The sequence below is a fragment of the Aethalodelphis obliquidens genome, unplaced genomic scaffold, assembly GCF_003676395.1.
Source record: "Aethalodelphis obliquidens isolate GAN/ISIS:26980383/991018 unplaced genomic scaffold, ASM367639v1 scaffold1, whole genome shotgun sequence".
Taxonomy (NCBI): Eukaryota; Metazoa; Chordata; class Mammalia; order Artiodactyla; family Delphinidae; genus Aethalodelphis; species Aethalodelphis obliquidens.
In genome coordinates, this window is record NW_020837945.1 from 15,197,219 (window position 1) to 15,221,563 (window position 24,345).

Here is a 24,345-nt window from a genome sequence, read left to right on the forward strand (position 1 = left end):
AGGGTTGGTGATCAGGTGACCACAATTCATAGTTCTAGAAACAATTCAAAATGAATCTAGAGTGTCTGAATCTAAAACTCTCCATTGAGACATGCTGTGTCCTTAACACTAATGAACCCCTGTGTCTGGGCCAGGATACTTCTAAGTTTGAACTTTATCTCTTCATTTAAGGATTGTGGTTTTTATCTCCATATATAATCATAAAAACATTAATACATCCCAATCCAGACATTCTTTTTGTTTATTGTTTCAAACTTGCAGCTCCTTTGATTCATTATGAAATCACTAGACTACATAGACTCCTTTAAACTTCTATCCATAGATACCTCTTGAAGTCCAGTCACCCCTCTGTTTTTGTGCCTTCCACAGCACCTAGCAACACAGAATCTTGATACTGTAGCTGGTATGCAACAGTGTGTGTGTCACTGTCATTGCTACTTTGTGGGGTAAATACTCGGGATGAGTGAACCTCTCTTTAACAGTCCATCTAGTTGTTCAGTAAAATGGAAATGAGTGAAAACTCAGAACAATTTAGTAGACATAGATCTGTGGAGTACAGTTCCAGACAACCAATGGGCTTTGACTACAACTCAGAAGTCTGATAAATATGTCTCCTTTGCACTTTGCCCACCAAAGCTGTAAGTTTATGAATATGGCCTACTGTTTGGTTTGATGCGTCCATCATTAGCTGTTGGGTGTTCTGCAATGTTCAGCGGGTTTTCACTGGTGCCACATATATTTATCTCATGTTTACAGACTGTTTCTGTTAACTACCACAGGTTTACACCCTACGAGTGGTATAACCCCCACCCATGCAATCCTGACTCAGACGTGGTGGAAAACAATTTTACTTTACTAAACAGTTTCTGGTTTGGAGTTGGAGCTCTCATGCAACAAGGTACAAGGTTGCGCATCTTTGTCACACACATCCCACAGTCTGCTGACAGGTTTTCATGCTGGTAAATTCCACCAAGAAGATAGAGGGTAGGCTAAAAACTATCTCAGGAATCAAAAAGATAGAACCCGGCTTCCTAGACAGTTCTAAAAATAAAAAAAAAAAATGACAGAAATGAAACTCCTTTGCTATATATCTAAAATAAGACTTACTATCAAGCAATGAACACAAATTTTCCTAGAGAGAAGGAAGGGATAAATTATCTTAGAAACTGTTTACAAATTGGCATAGATGGAGATATCAGTCTTTTCCTAACTTCACAAGTTAGAGGTTGAAAAGGATTAAAGTTTGAATCCTTTGAAAATTAGGTTGACTTACATTCTTCCAATAGCTCACAGTACCTAAAACTGTCAACTAATTACCACTCTGACAGACCCTACAGGGATTCATCTTAGCTTCCCAGTAACCTTTTACAATCTCCATCAGTTGGTAACCATAGCAACAGTAAACTGGAGAAGTTGGGGGAAATGAAATTCAAACCATAGGAATGTAATATATTTTATACATTTTCTATGATTTGGAAGATTTTGATTTTGGTGGGGAGGGAGGAGTGAGTTGTTTTAACCTTTGGAAGAAATCCAACTCTTGTGGATATTCCTCAGCTTTGATTCCAGACGTATGGTATAGAAAACCATTCTCAAGATAAGTGCATTTATTTAAGAAAATCATAAGTCACAGATGCTGTTGTGTTTGGAATATCTGCTCATTTGACAACAAGTTGCAAAATAAATTGGCAAAGGAAATTTCAACTAGGATATATATTAAAGATGTTTGTTACTTAGGTGTGAACCCTAAGGCTTTTCATGAGGGAGTTGTTATCATCTACTCGAAATGTATATAGTCTGTCTCTAAAAATTCCAGGGAGAGAGAGCAAGGGTTTCTAGTGTGGAAATACAAAATAATTGAAGAGAGTGAGTAAAGCCTCTCATCATTCAATTAAGTGTAGTTTATTCAGGCACTGCCAAATAGGTGTAGACACAGCACCTGATTTACTAGAAATCACTTGCATGAGTTTAGAGCATAGCACAGAACTATAAATCCTGCAGGAAAACTCATTAGATGACATATACTGCTTTACCACTGCATTTACTTTTTAAGGCATTTATCTTGTGAACAATTACTTTCAAAGAGTGAGAGACTCCCCTCCTTCCCTATTGCTTGCCTTCCTGTGCCATTAGAATAGAAAAATATAGACTTGGGTTTCATAGAGCACACGGCAAGTCTGTGCATGTACATATGACTGTGACTGCCTTCTGTCATATGAGTGTTCCCGCCCCTAAAATTTCTCTTTTATATTCTACCTGTTTGGAGTTTCCCATCAACCACAGCAAACCGTGGGATGCAGTGTCTGCTAGTTACCACTACCTTGGGTACGTGACAGTCAACCCCAACCAGACTCTGCTTGTTTTTCAAGAAGTTTTAAATATTTGTCAGGTGAAACATATATTGAAATGTAAAAATTTGCAGTACTGGTGACTGTTAGTGCATTTGTCCTTAGCATGTGGCATTGGACCAGGTAGCTAACTTATGTATTGACTGTTGTGCTCTTGTTAGCAGAAGCTTATCACTGTACTCACTTGGAAATCATTTTGTTTAATTTCTTTTTTAATGTGATGATCAGGCTTTCTCTTTTCTACAGAGCGTGAGCAAAGTCTGGATCAGGATTGGCTGTCATGTCTGCCATAAAAGGCAGTAAAGAGACTTCAGCAAGTATTGTCTCTCATCCCAAATATTTTCTAATGATGTTTTATTCTACTTTTATTACTTTCATAACTTCATACTCTAGAATTCTGAACTTAGAAAAATCATCTCTACTTGAGCGAAGTCATTTCTAAGTATGTAAATTAATGTTGAGGGTCATGAAAGTCACAAAATTGTGTGAAATTTTTTAAAAAGATGAAATGTTGAGAAATATAATTCATACCATCTACCAAGGGTTTGAAATGTAACCTGAGTAGCTTTCTACAAATTATTTTTAAGTTCCAAGACCACTTCATCCAAAAGTATAAATATGTATTAGTTTAAAGTGTGATAGATGTGAATTTATCATTACATGTCAACAGCTGGTTATCCGTCTGTCCAGTTTTACTGCCATATAATACATAATTATACAAATAATAAATTAAAATCTGATCTTTTCACAAATGCAGCCAAATAAAATAAGGATAAATTTACAGCAGAAAATCTATACCTATAAGCTAAGAAAATATATCTACTAACTATATTACCTATTTCCCACGGCTATTTTATGAAATAAATGGTATTTTAATGATAGCCAATGAAAAATCTAAAATAATATCACACTACCACAAGGCTGCTAGATCAATGAAGTACAAAGATATGAAACAAACTAGGGCATTAAACACAAACATACACCCACAGACATATAAATCCCATTAAACTGAAAGATTAAAACAAGAGAGCAACAAACTATTCTACTAAATTCTTAGAGGCAATTTAATGAAAACTGTTATAAACCTGAGTATTATTACACACCCAAATTCAAACAAACAAACAAAAGAAGGAAATAAAAACCACAGTGAAGCCATTAACCTCATTAAAAGACAATAAAGCACAAAGATACCTAATAGCTTTAGAAGAATACATCTAATTCAAAGTCAAGAAACTCTGCCAACCTTTATCTGCTTACCATGAGCTGGCTTTGATTTCATGAGCAATATTTGTATCTGTTTATAGATTAAACTTGAGCATAAACTCATGTATTTGTAGATTCATAAACTCCAATGTCCCTTTCTATCTTAAGCCATTAACTACAAAATTTCAAAACACCCAGTCAGAAAAGTGAAAGACTCCTTTAAACCAGGTAATTCACCTGCTGCACTTCATACTTTGGATTTTATAACTTAGGGTTTTTCCCTTTCACTTTTTAACTGGTCCCATAAACTCTAACATTCCTCCAACTTCATGGAGGAAATGCTAAGTACAGAACCAATGGTGAATTTCAAGCAAGCAGATTAACCAAAAATCCATCCATGAATTGATCAAATTGGGGTAAGTGCTGCATATACCCTTCTGTCCCTTTTGATTCTACTGTTGGATTTATGGCCTTCCATAAGTTTGATCAAAAGTTTTGAGCTAGAGAGTGTTCACAGACGTTTGTCCTTTGTGTAGGTAAACTTCACACATGTACCCTTTCTTTAAGAGAGAAAGGTTTTTTTGGTAAATACATTAAATGCTTCTATATTACCTTTTTACAAATAATCAGGAATCATCTGATAACATCTAAAATGTATGTTCTTAGCAGAAAAGGCCCCTTTCCACCTGCAAAACAGCCAGTCTTTGAAGTATAATTAAAAAATAGTACTTTATTTGAGGACAAAATTTGCCTTTTCAGTGAATATATTATTTTCAGTTAAATAAGAATCTACTTTAAAAAAATAATTTTGACTTCAAAAGTAACATAAAGCAATAAAAAATGATTCATCTACTGTCAAATATGGCTGCATCCAATTTCATTTGATTTGTGAAACTCCAGTGTTTTATTAAAGTACATGTGATAAATGACATGATATGTTAATCTTTTGAAAGTCTCTCTCATTCTTTAAGATTAAATAAAAGTAAGTTAGCATTTCAAAGCTTTCACAGTTGTACAACCTAGAACATTTTATTTCAAACAATAAGATGCATATCAGACAGTAAGAAAAGTCCAGAAGTCTGGGATTGACTTTTCAGCAGAAACAAGCAAACAAACTCAAATCTAAGCAACTAAACTATCTATAAATTTTAAACATAGAATATCTTAAGGTTAAAATCATTTAATGCCTTCAAATGTCAATAAATCACATTTTAAACAGCAGCATTGATAAATGATAAAAGATCACTTAGATTTTGCTTCATTTTCTAAAAAAATGCATCTATTCACCTACACACAAGAGAGTAAAATCTTGATAGATTTATAGTTTTGTGTCACAAAAATGCATTATCTCTCTAGGCTAGTGTCAAATCACGGGTCTTCCCTTCTCTCCTAACTGTTTAATTCTCTTACTCTGGCGATACCATCACAGGATCAGAGTTGATGCCCAAAGCTCTATCAACAAGAATAGTTGGAGGGATATGGTGGTTTTTCACGCTAATCATCATTTCATCCTACACTGCCAATCTGGCTGCCTTCTTGACAGTAGAGCGAATGGAATCCCCCATTGATTCAGCAGATGACCTGGCAAAACAAACCAAGATAGAATATGGGGCAGTCAGAGATGGATCAACAATGACCTTCTTCAAGGTAAGGAACTGACAATATATTCTCAGCGGTTATCTCATACTGAGGGGAGGAGGTTGTGGAATGGGAGTCTGTCCAAAAAAAAACAAAAAAATGTTAGGCAACTTTTTTATAAAATAAAATGTCTAATGGCAAAATCTGATTGCAAGGGACCTAGGTACCCTCAGCTGTCACATAAAACAATTTCTTCAGTGCCCATCTAGGTATCATTCCCTCTATCCCCAATTGAGTACACTCAGATCCACAGGTCAGTATCTTCAATATCTTTTCTTGTCTTTATACCCATTAATTAATCACTCATGTATAGAAGCCACAAAAGTAAAGATTACTTAACCTGAAATTATGACAACCAGAATGCTTGAATATCTTTGTTTTGTTCTTCCTGTTCTGTACTGGATGAGGCAGGAGCAGATGATAAGTAAATGTGTTGATACTGGTATTTATTTGGAAAATTAAAACCAAAAGTATCCCAGGGGACTCCAGTCTAATATTGCATTTGCACCAATTGCATTTGCACCAGTGCTCCCAGAGCAGCCTGAAGCCTTCCGATAGCCTGGAGTGTCTCCCGAGGCACCAAAGGAGAGTTAAGTTAGAATCAATATGGTTTTAGTGTCAAGTGCATTTTGTTGTTCAAGTCTTTTTAATTACTTACCCAGAGTAATGAAACTGATTTCCACCTTGCTTACGGAATAAGCTGCAGTACTTTTATTATCAAATCTCAGATACTATATCTCCCATGGGGGGAAAATGGATTTTAATAGATCCATGGACCTTTAGAGATGACAAAAAACCTTAGAGATCAGAAAGTTCAGCCCTTCACCTTACTCATGAAGAGAACAAAACCCACAGAAGCTAAATTATTTGCTCAAAATCACACACTTGGTTTATGACACAGCCAGGCTAGAACCTTCTTGTAAGAGGTACTTGTGCATGTGAAAAAAAGGAAAACAGCAACTGTAACCAAAATAAACTCTAAAAACACCTTTGTCAACGTTTCACATCCAGATTACTGAAAATGAAGTTGTCACCCAAGGTTTGAGAGGACTACTTTGACTTGTGAAGAGTATTTATTTAGAGACAAAAAACTAAGGGTAAAAAAAAAAGGGAACACTTCTCTGTATAACAGTATTATTTCACCAAAATATGTATTACTTATGCAGTAAATGCAGTTTAACATTAAAATAATAATAAATAAACAAATAAAAACTTACTTGTTTTAGGAGTAAACTATACCCAGAGGTTTATAAAAAAAGAGTAATGTAAAAAATTAGGATTTTTCTTTTCCTCTATGTTAAAAAAGGATGATTTTTAAACTTTTTTTAATTTTAAGAAATATGACATTGATTTAATGAAGGTATAAAGTGTGGTGATTCTTTCTTCTTTGGACAAGTGTTGTTTTCAGGACAAATTACATTAAATGTATGGCTTTCCAACTTTCTGAAAGCTTGAATTTTCCTAAAATCAGTACTGTAAAGAAACACATTACCCACAACTAGTAATTCATCACAACACTTGTCAAAAACTAGGAAAATTACCTGCAAGGCATATAGGACAGAGAGACACTGCCAAAGAGAACTGAGTATGTCTGAAAATATCTGAAATGATTTACCTCTTTCACCAGTATCAAAAAGTTTTAAAGTATTGGGAAATGGGCGAGTAGAGGTAGAGAAGATTCTACTACTACTAAGATGCACATTATAAATATAAAAGAGGGAGAGGCTACCCTTTGAAAAAGCCATAGATCTGACTTCGCCACTGTGAAAACAATCAATGTATTCACAAAGTATCCTTTAATCTCATTTTGATTTGTCTCTGTTCACATACCTTTGAATATAAAGAGTGCTGGTTCCCACATTTCCTGGCAGGACCCTAGAGTGACTTGGGTGTACTTGGATATTGCATTTCCCTGAAATAATTCTATGCTAATCTCGCAACTGTACTAGCTCATAACTGCACACTCTGTTCCTAAATGCTTTACATACAGTATTTCATTTTATCCTTATAAAAGCCAACTGAGTTAAGAGCTAAGATTATCCCCATTGTATGATGAGGAAAATGAGGTATAGCTCAGTTAAATAACTTGCCACAAATTTATAAAGCTACTGATGAAAGAGTCAGTGTTCAGACAAACTTCAGGGAGTTCTAGAAGTTCTACCCTCCTTGAGGGTAGACAATTGGTCTCTTTTGTTTGTCATTATATCCTCAGAACCTAAAACAGTACCTGGCACATCGTAGGTACATAGTAGAGATAGTAGGCACTCAGAAAACATGTTTTTAATAAATGAACAAATACACTACTGAAATCTAAGAGAGATGGATTCTATCAGAGGAGAAAAAGAGAGAAGGAGGAAAGAAGGGAGGTGAGGAGGTATCTTTGTTCAGGCTGCTATAATGAAACACCACAGACTGGGTACTTTATAAATAACAGAAATTTATTTCTCACAGTTCTGGAGGCTGGAAGTCAAGATCATGGTTGAATGAGGGCTCTCTTCTAGGTTGCAGATTTTATGCTGTGTCCTCACATGGTGGAACGGGCATGGGTCTCACAGGACCTTCTTTTATAAGGGCACTAATCCCATTCATAAGGGCTCCATTCTCATGACTTAAACACCTCCCCAATGCCTCATCTCTTCATACCATCATTTTTGAGGGTCAGGATTTCAACATATGAATCTGGGGGGACACATTCAGACCATAGCAGGAACGATACATAGAGATCCACAGAGGAAGAGACACTGTCCTATGTTCCTCGATTTAAAAGTTATCTTGTAGCCTAGCAACAAGAAGGAATTTATTTGCAAAAAGAGAACAAGGACTAAATCCGATTTAATTTTCCCCTTGAGGGAGGCAAGCTGTCAGAAAGCTTCAGAGGGATACACACTCAGCATTTTTAAGCTGGATTATTCTGCAAGGGAAAGAAATGTTCCAGCCTTTTAGCTCTCAGGGTAGTTCTACCCTGTCACTGAGTGACAGCAGTTAAGGTCACAAGGACTCAGTTTTGACCTGGCTCTACATTAATGTATCACTGCCATTGAGGCTTTCCTCCCCCCTTTCTCTCTTAATCAAAGACAGTATCCTCTCTTAAGCTGTTGAATCAATAAGGAAAGCTGCCTTTGCCTGGTCTAACCTAGCACATTCTGATCTACTATTGGGGCATAAGCCTTGCTCACATGGGTCCCAGCTGCATTCAATCACAAGGGAACTTCTAATAAGAAGCACTTTTCCATCACACAGTGTAACTAAAGTGCTTTTGTCCCCCCAGTACCCCCAAAATATCCCTTTGGCACATCCAAATGGTGAACCTGTCTCTTTGCTTTCAAGATGACTCTAAGTTGTTTTACAGCTGAAGAATAGGCATTCGCAAGGAGGAAAGGACTATGGAAGTTACCAAAATCCATAAACAAACAAAATACACTAACCCCTCATATGTGGTCTCTTGGTCACAATTGAGGGATGTTTTTAGTGAAAGCTCTGCTTGAAAAGTGTGACCAGAAGTTGCTCACTAAAATTTCCATCCAAAGCCATTGACTTTTTTTCCCTAGACTTTGTCATTCTTGCAGAGAACAAGACCTTAGATTTCAGATTTGGATATTTGATTTTCAACATGAAAAAAAGTTGTTGTTGTTGTTTTTTAAATAGCTCAGGTGAGGTTTCACTATCCATCATCTGAATTCAGGCAAGGCTGAGGGAATAAACTGACATTTATTAAGCAACTGCTGGGTCAAGGTACTACATGTCTGAGACAAGGGAATCTGAAACAGTTTTCCTTCATTGAGTCATTTGTATGTAGAACAACCACAGTGATCACCAGGGACTGTATTTACGCAAAGAACTGAGATTAAATCGTAAATTCAACTACACATACATTCACAAAGTTTTACAGATGGACACCTCAAGATCCTGGCTGATGCCCATGAAGAAAAGAACAATTTTAAGTTTTGTGGCCAAGGGCACTTAGTCAATGATGCTTATTAAACATTACACTTCCTCAAGGTCATCTGCACCCTATGGATGATATAACGTCTATTTGGTGAAAGGGTGTCATTCACCAGTAGACCAATTACCGGGTCAAAGTTAAAGAGAGACAGAGTGTTTCATCAACTGTCCAAGGACTGTTGAAGATATTTTAGGAGATCCTCCAAATATCAGGGGACCATTTATTTGTCCTTGGCTAACAATTTTAAATAGAATATTTTTATAAATCAGTATACCAATAATTCAGAACTTCAAGAGACTTCATTTAAGAGAATTTTTAACAAACTCCCTTTGATTTTCTACTCAGGATAATACTAATTAATAATATGATATTAATTATATTGGTTTTTCATCTCTCTGCTGCTGAATTGCTTGGTCCTTTCAATTGTTTCAAAATCTTAAATGATAAAGTCTTTTCCTGCCCTCCGCACTGTCTGAGACCACCCTCAGCATCTTAAGAGATACAAAGAATAGTCAGGTCACAGTCAAGTTCTGTGGACACAACTTGGGGACAGATTTCCTAAGGCCATTTCCTCTTTTATACCCAAGAACATTGACAGCAATGGCATCCAACTACAACTTTTGCTTTTAATATGGAGCACTAAGGCACTGATTTTCTCCACGTCTCATAAAAAGTAAGACATGTGCAAAAATTGTTTTTTCTCTTTGTAATTCTATTAATTACACTTATGGATAAATGGAATAGCCCAAACTTTGATCTCACAGTGATAGTTTATCAACTCATTTTTTTTTCCCAGCTGAAGAAAGGATTATCATGTAAAAGCTTAAGAACCATTTGAGGCCTGAAAAAAGAGATTTCTCAATGTCTCTTGCAAACCATCATCCAAGTGAAATAATGGTTTTGGTTCATTGTTCAGAGATTAGGGATACCAGCCAGTCTTATCAGGAGTTATGACTATAATAAAATGCTGTGATATAAATTAAAACTTACAGTAAAGTTTTGTTCTAGAACCTGGGTTCAAATTCTGACATTACTGCTTATTAGCTATGTAGACCTTGGTAAGTTATTTAAACCCTTTGTACCTCAATTCTCCTGTCTGTAAATTGAGGATAATATCTAGCTCAAAATATTATTTTAAGAAATAAATAACTTAATAGAGGTAGTGTGTTTATAATACTATATGGCAAATTGCAACAATAAAAATGTTAAATAAAAAAGGGAAAACTGTTAAATATTATTATAATTCTCACCAAAAACATCATCACCATTAACATCCAACCCTTACTCTTAGCTATTAGTCCTACTTTTTTCAACTTTCTGAATTAAGAAAAAAAAAAAACTCTAGTTTGGTCTTTGTTCAGCTTCCTTACTGATCCTGGGAGGTGTGCCTTCTGATACTGGACAGAAAAGTCCAGAGAGAGTGCCAGTGCCCCAAATCTCAAAGACTTTCAGAGGCCAAGTCAGACAAAGACCTCAGTCCTTGGAAGCTTTGCTGAGCACATATAGGAATTAGCAGAAGAACCACTTCCAGATGGTAGATAAGCAACAGATGGTGAGGCTGCCCTCAGAATTCAGCTGAGAAGCAGAATAAGGCAGTTCAACTCAGTTCAGTTTGATTTATATTTTTTCCAGGATCTCCAATTTGACCAGTTTTTGAGGTTGTCACTGTAAGAGATAGGAAGGGGGAGATATAAACTTTTTCAAGGCTTGAAGACCTGAATAGCAATAAAGAAACAAGATGCACACAGACCTGTTAAACACAATGCAACATGTGGTTAAGTAGCATGCCTTGTGCAGACAGGAAGTGGTGTGAACATCAGAAGTCCCTGTGAGCCAGAATGGTAGAAAATACTCATGTAAGAAATGCTTCTCAGTAGAAGCTTGCCCTGTAAAAAATCACTATCCTCTCAGACCCAAGTCAGAGGATTACACAGATTAGATCATGATTCAGTCTAAAATGACTTGAATAAAATAGGTTTAAAAAAATCATAACAGACTTGTCATTACTGGCTTTCATGGTCTGGGGACTTTGGACCAGCTGTGGGAATGGACTCTCTAACCTTTATAACCTCCTTCCAGAGAGTGGTTAGGTGCTATCATTAACCCAAAAGACATTTCAAGAAAGTTACTGAGCACTGCACCAGTGGATGTGAAGCAATGAGCCATTATGGGGAGACAAGTTTCAGACAAAAATAGTCATATAGTGAAGCACAAAATGAAAGACATTTCACAAACTTCTCTGTATAGGAAGGCACGCTTCACATAAGAGCTATTAGCTGATGTTTGAAAGATCTAGCTAATTTTACCTTCAGTGTCCAAAATGTTAAGTCCCTATAGTTTAAAAATGTATTTGTTTAGGTAGAAATCCATGAGGTCAATTAAAGTTAACCTTTTTCAAAGCCTGTTATATTGCCTGTAATGGACCAATCTTTAGACAGGATAAAAACATGAAAAATGTTTTAGCAAAGGTGTTTAAATCCCACTGAGGGAATTTTTTTAAAAGGGAACACATGAATTTATAGCCTAGGAAATTCTGCAAATGTCATAACATTCTATCAATTCAAGATAAGAGCAAAATCAACTGCAATGATCATATTATATACATTTGAAAGGCACAGGCCCCTCACTATAGTATAAATGCTTTCATCTGAGAGTCTTCCTTCAAAGTGATTTTTAAAAATTAAATCATATTTTTTTAAATCCATGAGAATTTTTTTAACATCTTTATTGGAGTATAATTGCTTTACAATGGTGTGTTAGTTTCTGCTGCGTAACAAGGTGAATCAGTTATACATATACATATATCCCCATATCCCCTCCCTCTTTCATCTCCCTCCCACCCTCCTTATCCCATCCCTCTAGGTGGTCACAAAGCACAGAGCTGATCTCCCTATGCTATGTGGCTGCTTCCCACTAGCTATTTTACATTTGGTAGTGTATATATGTCAATGTCACTCTCTCACTTCGTCCCAGCTTACCCTCCCCTCTTCCCAAGTCCTCAAGTCCATTCTCTATGTCTGTGTCTTTGTTCCTGTCCTGCCCTTAGGTTCTTCAGAGCCTTTTTTTTTTTTTAGGTTCCATATATATGTGTTAGCATACAGTATTTGTTTTTCTCTTTCTGAATTACTTGACTCTGTATGACAGACTCTAGGTCCATCCACCTCACTACAGATAACTCAATTTCATTTATTTTTATGGCTGAGTAATATTTCATTGTATATGTGTGCCACATCTTTATCCATTTATCTGTCAATGGACACTTAGGTTATTTCCATGTCCTGGCATGTAGAAATCCAAACTTATAAAGCAGATATATCAGAGGTGAATAGTTGCCTTAAAAGCAACCATTTCCTCTAACACAAGATCAGATCTATCATTTCATGAAATAATAAATTCTCATGGACACTATTTACAATAGCCAGGACATGGAAACAACCTAAATGTCTATGAGAATTTATTATTTCATGAAATGATAGATCTGATCTTGTGTTAGAGGAAATGGTTGCTTTTAAGGCAACTATTCACCTCTGATATATCTGCTTTATAAGTTTGGATTTCTACATGGCTGATTTCCATGTCTTTGACTGATTTTTAAGGTGTTGTGTTTTTTTTTTAAATCGACATTTATGTAAAATAAAAGTAAATTGGAGATCAGATTTTAAAATGTAATTATATTTGATGTTTTATTTGTTCAATAAGCATATATTTACCATATTTATATGATCATTTTTGACAAGATAACAAAAATCAAATATCAATAATCTATCTTCAGTGTATATGTGTGGGGTATGGATATATGTAAAAATAAACATATAAACAGGTATATATATAAAATCTTTAAGCATGTTGGTCTGAAGTAGAATTGCACACTTGTTCATTCTACTGAATAATAGGATTATACATCTTTACTGTAGAAGCCCTATAACCTGGTTAAAGAAATAATGTGTTAAATAATGTTTATTTCAGTAAAAATGAAATACTAGAGGGATATGTCTATAAAATGCAGGTTCTATCAGTCTTAAGATTGTATTACACTCCAGAATTTACACATACTTTTCCTGTTATAGCAGAAACCCTGAAACTGAAAACAATGGAACTATATGAAATACAAAATAAGGAAAAATATAAACAATATCTACATTTCCTTCCAGGTTCCAACTGTTGCACTTCCTAAAACACTGTCTAATTTTTTTGTCTAAACAAATATAAGCAGTCTAAATTCATATAAATTGTTTCCATGCATTGTGTCATGACTACAAGATTTTCAGCAGCTCTAGTTATAATAGAAAAGATGCCACAGCTATTTACTGAAATTATTTCTTAAGAAAATGTGTCAGTGATGTTAAAACATTAGCCGAGTCATAAGTTTGATGTTCTGTGTATTAAAACAAACAGTTGATTCCCTATTAGTTAAGAACATAAACCCTGGAGCCAGATTGCTGGGATCAAATCCTGGCTTCATCATTTCTTTATGTGGCATTCTGTTTCTTCATCTGTAAAGGAGAAATAATAATGGTATCTTTCTCATATGAACACTGTGAAGATTAAATAGATTAATACATGCAAAGTGCTTAGAATAGTTTTGGGCACACAGTAAACACTGCACATGCTGGTTATTATTACTATTTTCAATAAATAGTTTTTAACTGCACAGAGACCCATTGTAAATTATATCCCATTGAGTGTTTAACTTGAATGCATTATGGGAGAAAAAAGAGAAATAAACAACAGTCATCAGATGGTGATACAGTAATACTCCCTTATAACAGATTTTAGATGAAAAGAATGCTTATTCTTTGCCAACATTTCATCAGCATCAGAATAGCCACGTAATCAGGTTTAACCAGACAAAGTAAATGCATTTGACCTTGACTCCCCTCTAGGATTAAAAAAAAAAAAACCTGGATGATTTCAGATTTAATAAATGAGGACTTTTCAGTTTTTGTGACTTTTGATAAGAAGCTCAGAGTACTTTACAAATATTCTAATTCACGTTTGACATATTCAGTGAAATAAGTTGCAATCACTGTTTCTTCTTTTTAAATATATATCATTTAGAGCAATTTAGCAGGCTGAGACTATAGAAGATTTACAAGTGCAGAAACATCCACACTCATTCAAATGGTTTGCTAAGTCTTTTAATATTTATGATAATGTCCCATGAAGTATGCTTCTATTTTTAAGAATTATTAAAATCTGTCTTAAAAAGTCTATGAAAAAGAAATAAATCTAATTTAACTACTCTAAGAATAGTACTTTTTGACCAAACAAAAAATAAACATTACAGAACATGGTTTGACAGTGGATGGAACTCAAGAATAAGGAGGAAAGAGGCCATGACTTTGTATTGGTTCTTTCACTAACAAATATGACCCCTGGGTGGCATTTAACTGTCCTTGAAGTCAGGACCTGCATAAGTAATATGAAAAGGTTGGTCTAGTGAGTAGAACCTGTGGGTTGAAGGATCCTTAAGTGAAACTCATCCATCCATGAAATTCTTCTTGTACGTTTCCAGTAGTAGAAAACTCACCATATCCTAAGGTGCTTGAGCCATCTACAGATATTTTTAACTGTTAAAAAGGTTATTCCTTAGCCACTTTCTGGGTCTTCCTATTTATCTAAGCTCCCCAGCTTGTCAAACAGTCTATAATTTCAAATGAAGAATACAATGGATCCCCACAACAGCAAACTTTCTAAATGATGAAAGAGAACTTTAAATAAAAGCAGAAGGGTGTTATTCTCTGTCCCATTATGTTACCATTATTAGACTGGAGCAAAAATAGTAGGAGGGTGTCAAAGAAATTTAGAATGTTCCCTATGCCTTCAACTTGAGCAAGTGCCCCAAGTGATCATTTTCTTAGAAAAAGTTCTGCTGTTCAGTGGTTCAAATTCCATGCCTGCTAGATTTCTCTTCCAGTACCTCAGGCAGTTCAAGCCAAGAACAACCTTCTACTCCAAAAAGGAAGAAGTAAGTGTGGTTGAATTAAATCCATGACCTTCAGCTCCACAGAGCAGTGCTAGTTAACGTGTGGTGGTCAACACAAACGTGTTGACTCAGGGAACATTGTGTTACTAAGCTGTGATGAGATAAAAGAAATTGAGAGTAAGACGTTAGAAGTTCTGTAGCTCTTGGATATTGTGGTGGCACCAAGAACATGATTAATGAGGGACTTTCCTGGTGGCGCAATGGTTAAGAATACGCCTGCCAATGCAGGGGACATGGGTTTAATCCCTGGCCCTGGAAGACCCCACATGCTGCAGAGCAGCTAAGCCCGTGTGCCACAACTACTGAGTCTGTGCTCTAGACCCTGTGAGCCACAACTACTGAAGCCCTCATGCTCTAGGGCCCACATGCCACAACTACAGAGCCCAAGTGCTGCAGCTACTGAAGCCCACGTGCCTAGAGCCTGTGCTCCACAACAAGAGAAGTCACTGCAATGAGAAGCCCGTGCACTACAATGAAGAGTAACCCCCACTCGCCACAACTAGAGAAAGCCCATGCGCAGCAACAAAGACCCAAAATTAAAAAGAAAAAGAACACGATTAATGGATACGGTTCCAAGAATGTAGACCACTTTGAGGGCTGTCAAGTGCCAACATGGTGAGCCACGTCTGGTATGAGTGCATACTAATCCCACTTGGTAGCACCACAGATAGTTCTGCCATGCATGCAGATAGGTCTGCCATGGAATGAAAAATGCACAGTCCTTCACTGCAGGTAACTTGAGAACCACACCTGATTAGGCTCAATAGCTGATGTGAAGGTTTTGAGTTGAATCTTATCATCCTTTTCCACGTCCTTCAATTCCTGGATTCCTAAAAGCACTCCTCTCACTTTGTTTCCCATAAATGAACATGATCATTTACTTTGTTTTGTCCTCAACTCCCATAGACCAAAAAATACAGTTTTCTAACTATTTACAAAATTCATTTTTAATAAAATTTAAATACAGTGGAAAAAATAGATGTTTTATGGATTTTTTATATGAAAGCTAACTCCTAGCTGGATTAACATGATACCAAGTAGCAAACAACCTCAGGGCATGAGTTCATGAATATAAGCTATATTGTCACAGGTAGATCAAATAAGACTAAGATCATTCTCAGAAGAATTTTGGCAAGATTGACATTCACCTACCCCAAATCAGCATAGTACAGTGGAAAGAGCATTGAATTAGATGTCAGGGGTCCAGAGGTCCAGTATTAGCTCTGATACTAACGAGTTTTGTGATTTTCATGAACTCTCCAAATCTTCTGTACCAAATTCCCCCTCTGTGTAAACAGCATGAATGAGCCAATTTCTAAAGTTTCCATCAACCATAAAATTTCATAATTCTAAGAAAATTATTTTCCCTTAAGGTGGTTTCCTGGTAGAAGAATAATTTTCCCAGCAGTGCGTTTACTGCCAAAAGACAGACTGACCTCCGTGCACTTGTACAAGTAGCTCTTTATTATAAATTTAGCATTAACAGACTCTTCCAGGCTAAAATTACCCAACAAATGAGGCATTGAACCCTACCTCAAAAACATACCTTTTCAATGGAGACATGAACCTAAACTTTCAGATATCTGTGGGGATGAGGAGTAATTCACAGGGGCCTAATCATGACAAAATGGTTTCTATAAAATACCAGTATCTATAAGGTACTGTATATTGAATTGCTATTTGTCTCACAAGACCTTTCTCAAGGGGTTCTTCAAATACCTAACAATCCAAAATAAAGCTATCTGCCCTCCCTTAACTCATAAAGCCTACAGCGTTAACCCAGGTCTTAAATAGAGTTCGGAACTGAATGAGCCTTCAGGAACACTTGACCATGAATAACCACACTGTAGTTTATTCCACAGGTATTCCATTTATTGCTGTGGCCCCAAATCATGTTTTAAACTTCCTTGCACTCCTGAGATGATAAGCTCTGTGCCTTCCAAGGAAGCTCGTGTGTGTGTGTGTGTGTGTGTGTGTGTGTGCGCGTGTGTACCATATACAACGCAAGAGCTGGAGTAGCTTGGAATTATCAGTAATTCTCATAATCTCTTCCATCTTCCAAATAAATGGAGGGGAGTGTTGATGCAAATGAAGACAAATACAGAAAAAAATTAGAACAATATGGAAATTACAGAATTAAATGTAAACTATTTACAGATCACTATTCAAAAGAATAGAAAATTTATACCTAAGCAATATGAAAACTTAGGCAGTATATTTTAACAAAGAAAGTAAGATAATGAGATAGTGGAAGGTATAGAGGCATATGTAATATATACCATATGTATGGCTTATTACTGAATCAAGAAGCTGAAGAATAAAGGAAAAGACAAAATCATGAACACTTTCAAATGAAAATTCAGTCCTCATTATCTAAAATATAATTGCAATTTAAAATTGAATGTATATATAAAAAGACTTATAAAAATATAGTAGGAAGAGTTTTCTGATCTGAATTTTAATATGAAAAGAGCATTTGCACTCTAAGTTTTCTAGAAAAGATAAGAGTAATTGGCAGTTCTTTCATAAATAAAGCAGAGAAGGTATGTGATTTATCCCAAGGCTGTCCCCTGCAAAGGAATGTTGGATCAGGTATTAAAACTTACATACAAGAAAAAAGCAAAACAATGTCTACTGAAGTTAAGTCGTTGAAGGCAATGGAAAAAATGAGTAGAGTCTTGGGGTGATCTAGTCACCCCTTGGCCTAGTGGGCCTTGAGGACTTGTTCTTAAGTGGCCAGAGTTCCTTAGGCAAATGTTGTCATTGATACTAATCTTCTTTCTTCCCTACTGAAATCAGCCAAAGGATCTTGAGGCAATGTCTTACATCAGTTGGGTAAGATCTCTTTTTCCTCTACAGCTGCCTCAGTGCCTCCAAAGGTTTTCCTATAGTGAATTGGGCTCCTTTCAACTACCAAACTGAAGTCCCAGGATCATCAATACCGGTTTCCTACCTAAAGAGAAAGAATCCTCCCTATGCTATTTGAACCCCAGGAGTTTTGAATAGCTTTAGGACATATTTTCTCAGCACTCTCTGCTGGTGGGTGTGCTTTCTTTCCCTGCAGAAATCGAAGATATCCACCTACGAGAAGATGTGGGCTTTTATGAGTAGCAGGCAGCAGACTGCCCTGGTCAAAAACAGTGATGAGGGCATCCAACGTGTGCTCACCACTGACTATGCCTTGCTGATGGAGTCCACCAACATTGAGTATGTGACGCAGAGAAACTGCAACCTTACTCAGATCGGGGGCCTCATTGACTCCAAAGGTTATGGAGTGGGAACACCTATAGGTAAGAGAGGCAAGGCAGTAGGAAAGACTGAGATGGGCAATGTCAGTTACAAAGTATAGAAAGGAATGGGCTCAGAGATATCTACTCTACATTCTGAGAAAGTCTACAATGCCTTCAGTGGACTAATAAATAAGGGAAATGGCAGTACAGATCATAGGCATGCTCTGAATTGAAGATTCCAAGATATTTAACCTAATAAACTTTTAACTCATTGTTTCTTTCAAGTTCTACCATTGCATATACATTTGAGTACATAGATTTTATTTTACCCCAAATATTGTTAAAAGAATATCTTCCTAATTAACACTCTTCTCATTATTTTCTTCAGTTCCTATATATGCCTGTATAGTTTTTTCTATCTTAAATTATATTAGAATACAACAAAACTAACTATACATATAGATGACAAAGTTAAAGAGCTAGTGTTCTATGTAAATAGATAGAAAAGCAAAACTATATCTGTCAGAAGAAAAAGGATTAAGATTAAATTATAATTTGCTCAGGCAATATGTCAGATTCAATCATTAATAAAATCTCCAAATATTCCTAGTCCTTGATTTTGTACCACTGCTCAATCTAAGGATATTATTACCTTGTAGGCATACAGACCCACACAGCTAGTTCTTCTTGCATGTCTGGGATATAGAACTATATTCTGTATTCAAGGGACACTGACCTCCCTATAGAAAACTCTCTATTTCCCTCACTACAGAAACTGTATTGTATAAGGTTCTGATATGGTAGCAATCTGCTCTTCTCAAGTGAGTCATCAGTAATTTTCTGATAAGCATTCCCAAGGGGAAGAATTGGAGGCCATCTTAGACCACTGGGTTAGTCCAGTAAGAAATCATAGTTACAGTTAAATCAGATAATTAAGGACCCAAGGTATATTATTATTTTCACCTGTTGAAAGGGATTATCCAGTTCCCTCAACACTAGACAGGGATCGCAAACTCAAATGCTTACAGAAGCCAAGCAGGTATAATTGAATAAAGCTTGTTGGTTTGAAGAAGCAGTAGGGAATGGTAGCAAGTATGCAGAATTAGAGACAACATACTCATCTAAAGGGGGCAACTGCCTTTCAGGTCAGTAGCTGTGGGAATTAGAGTCCAACATTATCAGATCTTCTATTTTTCATGAAAAAAAATCAGATTTTACATGAATACTCCTGATGGCTTAATTTGGCAATAAATTTACTTTTTAAAAAAGATTATGTAGCCCATATTCAACTTTTGATCAATACTAATTTGATTAACCAGGTAAAGAAAGTCAACTCTCTCCACCTTTGAACATGAATACATAACCAATTTGACTCCATGTAATCTATCTGATGCTAGAAATATATGCTATAAAGAAATTAACTTATATCAATTGGGTAAGATCTCCTTTTCCTCTAAATAAGTTGTTATGTATGTCCTCTAAATAAATCTTCAGAATGATTGGGCTAGGCAACCTGTAACTACCTTCTTGCCCCTTTATTTCCAATAATTTTTCCTGATGAAAATGCCAGTATTGCAAATGAAGTGTACATTTTTTTCTCAAGTGGTAAGCTCTCCTAAAACTAAGTCGGTGTGCTCTGCAGAGAACTCAGTGGGATTGTTAGACACTAACTAAAAGGTTACTATTCTTCTTTTTGATTTGAGAAACAATGTCCTATCTCCCTAACCAGGCTTTATCACCTCATTTTATTTTTTTATTTTTTTTTATAACCCTCCTTCCACCACTTCACAATAGCTCACAAGCAACAACCCTTCTTTTTTTTTTTTTTTTTTTTTAGGACTGGAGAAAGAAGCTAGACATGTTATTTTTTAATATCCCATCACTGCTGATTTTAGTTAAATGAACCATGAGTCAGGCAAGAACAACAGGATTTGGGTGCCTTTTCCTGAATCTTTTCCAAATCAAGACCTTATGATTGATTGTAATATATTCTGTGTCTTCTTAGAAAAAACAACTATAGTTTCTTAATGGAACCATCTTTAGATTAAATTATAAAGTTGAAAACTGTGCTTTTACCATTCCATCCTCAGCTCCATCTCCACCACCTTTTAATTCCCCTCTTTGCTCACCAAATTTCCAGTCTGGTAGTAATGATAGAAAATAACAATGTGTACCACTTCTTCTGAGAATATTTACACTATAATATGAGACTTTTAATAGGCATTTCTTCTACTGAATGAAATACAACTCTAAAGTTAAAATATTGGAATATTGGTGAGGAATGGGGAAGCATCAAGGGGTCCTTTCAGAAACACTCCTAAATTAATGCAGCACTTTAAAAATGACTCTGCCTCCATGTGAGTGAGGCTGACCCTGTGATGAGTATCACTATATTTTATATAATATGATATAAAGAGATTTGAATATTCCAGTTCAGTCTACATTTTGCCAACCTCATGCATTCTCTGACATACAAATTCCAAAGTTGAAGAGTTTTTCCCCCTCCCTAGATGAAAAGAAATACACTCCAGGAATTTTTCATAGTGGTTATAAACCTGTCATCCTTTTAAAACTAAAACAATGAAGGAATAATTGGAACAGATGGCAGACCTCAGAGAGAATACATCCATTGGGAATACAGCTGTTGGATAAATTTGTGAGATGTTTCTTCTATGATGAATTGATTCTTTAAGAAAGATCAGCTGCTATTCAGGAAGATCCGTGATATACATATGTATTTTTTTCAAGTGACTTGTAATAAATCACTTCCAATGTCATTCAGTCCATTTAAGCAACAACAACAAAAAAAATTGAAGCTAAAATATATTCAGATATAAACAATTCTCCACATACTTCTGGTCTTGCCCTGACTTCCTTAAGGCTTAAAATTCCTTCTCACAGTCAAAGATTGGCAAAGTTGCTCAGTCACAACACTAAATCGAAGACTTTGTTTCTTAGAGACTCTCAGGACAGAAACTCTGGAAATGTGCCTCCTGAGGGACTTAAAATAAAACTTGAAGAGAACGAGAGCAGTTAAGGCTTAAACAGGTTACCAGGAGATGGAAATTACCTTCCTTAGAGACCCACCTTAAACAGAGAACCAATCCCCATCTGCCTGAAATATTTTAGGTATTGTACAGCCTGAAGGCAAAAGGAAAGCATCAGTCAGCATTTACTGAGTACCCACTGTGTATACTGCTATGATTATTGCTGCAATTGTTACCCTATGGATCATTCTCACACTCTTCAAAGCACTTTCACGTACATTAAAGCAAAGCTCTCTTGATTCACTTAATTGTTCACATATTATTGTTAATGGTGCTAATTTTGACACTAACCATTATTCTGAAGTTGTTTAAGCAAGCAGCCAATATCTTTTAATTTGGCTGTCAAGAGCCATTTTCTCACCAAAAATCCATACTCTTAATTGATAAGCCACAATCTAACTCCAAAACATTTTGCTCTTCTTTTACACTTGATCTTGAGGGACTGACAATGACTTTAGGAAGTCTTGGGAGGAATGGGGGAAATGACACATGTCACAATATTAATCTTCTGCTTTTCTAACCATGCTCTAGAACATAAGGTATAAGGGGGATGGGGGAGATGACATGGGGGTGAAGGGAGAAACTTTAATGAAAATAACACTAAGAGAGAAGTTAGGAGAATTGAGTTAAATTCTTGGCTCTACCAGCAACTATTACTTTTACCCATATCTTCACATCCTCAATTTCTTCAATTCTAAAAATAAGTAGGCTGGGACTATATGGTTCCTAAGATCTCTTCTGGTTCTAAGATGCCACATTTTTCTATTTGCTACTTTTTTTGCATTTTTCTATTTCCACCAAGAAGAACGTTAAAGTTTACAAACAGAAAGAGCTAGAATGTATTACTTTCCTACTAAGTAGAAGAAACACTTACAAAAATCCTTAGTGTCCAAGGAGAAATTAGGGAAAGAAATCTTACCATCTTTTTTTTTAAAATTTCTTCCTTTATTTTAATTAACATAGGAATCCACTGTTGGACAAGCTGTGGCTGCAGGACCATGTTGATGCTCTCTAGCCCTAACATAATTAAAAGTTCAAAGGCATTACTAGAAAATAGAGTATAAATAATATCATTAAAGTGCTTGTAAATTTTCTAAACCTAGCTGAATGTTGTTTAAATTATTCAAAACCTACTCATAAGAGTATCTTAATAGGTGTATTAGTCAGTATGGACAAATTACTATAACCAACATCTGCAAATTTTTAGTGGCCAACACAATACATATTTATTTCTTGAACTTGTCATGGTCCAACAGTGGATTGAAACAGAGATTCTGCTTCATGCAGTCATCCTTGAACCCAATCCCTTTCTAACTGGTGGTTCCAGTATTCCTAGTGACTTAAAATCCTTTCCCCCATGCTGAGTATTTGAGGAAAGAGAGGGAAAGAGTAGAGGATCATGTTGGGAGGATTTATGAGACAGGACTGGAAATAGTCATACATCACTTTAGCTTCCAATGGCTAGCAATCGGTCAATCACCACAATGAATTGTAAAGGAGACTAGGAAATGTCTAGCTACTCCCATAGGAAGAAGAGGAAATGGTACTGGTGATCATTTAGCCAGGCTGTCAAAATATTAGACATCCAAAAACCTAGAAAAAGTGGAATCTAAACAATGAAATTCCCTAATGTGGGAAAAGATTCATAAAAAACTCACCAGAAGCAGTGGGATGTCATGGAATTCCCAGCTCAGCTTTCCCTTGTTTAAAAGGAACAGACAGTGTGGCTAAGAGTTAATCTCAACATGTCAGCCTTTTGCTGTCCAATTATTTAGATCCTTCAAAATATAGGATTGCCCTTTGCTAGTCAACTTATGGATTGGGGTTTTCCAACAGCCATAAAGTAGTTACCCCTAAGACAGTAATCCTTCTTCACATCTTCTTCAGCCTTTGGGTGACCAATATCCAAATTACCTCACTTACAGGCTCTCCTTACCGGGATAAAATTACTATTGCTATTCTTCAATTACAAGAAGAGGGGAAACTGCATATGATGAAAGAGAAATGGTGGCGGGGAAATGGCTGCCCTGAGGAAGATAACAAAGAGGCCAGTGCTCTGGGAGTAGAAAATATTGGGGGTATCTTCATTGTTCTGGCTGCTGGACTGGTCCTTTCTGTATTTGTAGCCATTGGAGAATTTATATACAAATCACGGAAAAGCAACGATATTGAGCAGGTGAGTCATCTCTTTCTAGGACCGGGTGGTTTTTGGTTTGTATTATCTTTCTTAAGTTTGGGAGTTTAAAGGATGCTTGCCCTTTTTTTGTAACAGTCTATTGAACTAAATGCCCAGAATGGCCATTTTTGAGTTAGAGCTAAGAGCTATTGAATCCCTGCCAGGTGCTGCTGGTACTGTAGCCACATCATTTATTAATGAGAAGAAGGAAGCACCTTATACACTAAATTCAATTATCACTATTTGGAATGACAGTGCAAAAATTCCAAACTCAGTTAATTTCTCTAACAGTTATTTACCCTTAAGATAGAAACCCTAGATAGAGCAAGGAAGAAGTAAATCCAAAATTGGAAAATATATAAAAAGATCTTTGAGAGAAATGTTACATCTCCTAAGTGTAGGTACTAAGCACATGTACTAATGCAAAGCAATTTAGATAAAGATATAAATGTAATATTTTGAAACTGAGCATTTACCTCTATCAAAGTACATTTTGTAAAAGAATAATTCACAAAAATATTTGCCAGAAAAAATGATGAACAGTACAGAATGATGATAAAATATATTAAAGAATCTATTTTTCCAAATTTTAGGATTATCGTTGATTTCAACAGTCAACCATTTTTTGCCTGTTACTTTTAGTTTTGATGAAAATCACATCAAGAGCTTACACTATTCTGAATAAGATGACGGTGATTAAAGATAATTCCTTCATAGGCATATGAGAATAAACAAAACACAAAGCTCATGCCCATTATAGAGTATTTGGTTACC

The 24,345-nt window shown here is 35.9% G+C and overlaps 1 protein-coding gene across 2 annotated transcripts in view; it reads left to right on the forward strand.

Annotated features, from left to right (window-relative positions):
- The window catches only part of LOC113617918 (glutamate receptor ionotropic, kainate 1), a 59,541-nt gene that overhangs the window by 18,229 nt on the left and 16,967 nt on the right, over positions 1–24,345 (forward strand). For both annotated transcript variants that reach the window (XM_027101478.1, XM_027101487.1), the window contains exons 7-10: positions 780–898; positions 4,981–5,198; positions 18,183–18,408; positions 23,321–23,571. In XM_027101478.1, the coding sequence (XP_026957279.1) occupies positions 780–898; positions 4,981–5,198; positions 18,183–18,408; positions 23,321–23,571 (814 nt within the window). The remainder of the gene's footprint in view (positions 1–779; positions 899–4,980; positions 5,199–18,182; positions 18,409–23,320; positions 23,572–24,345) is intronic.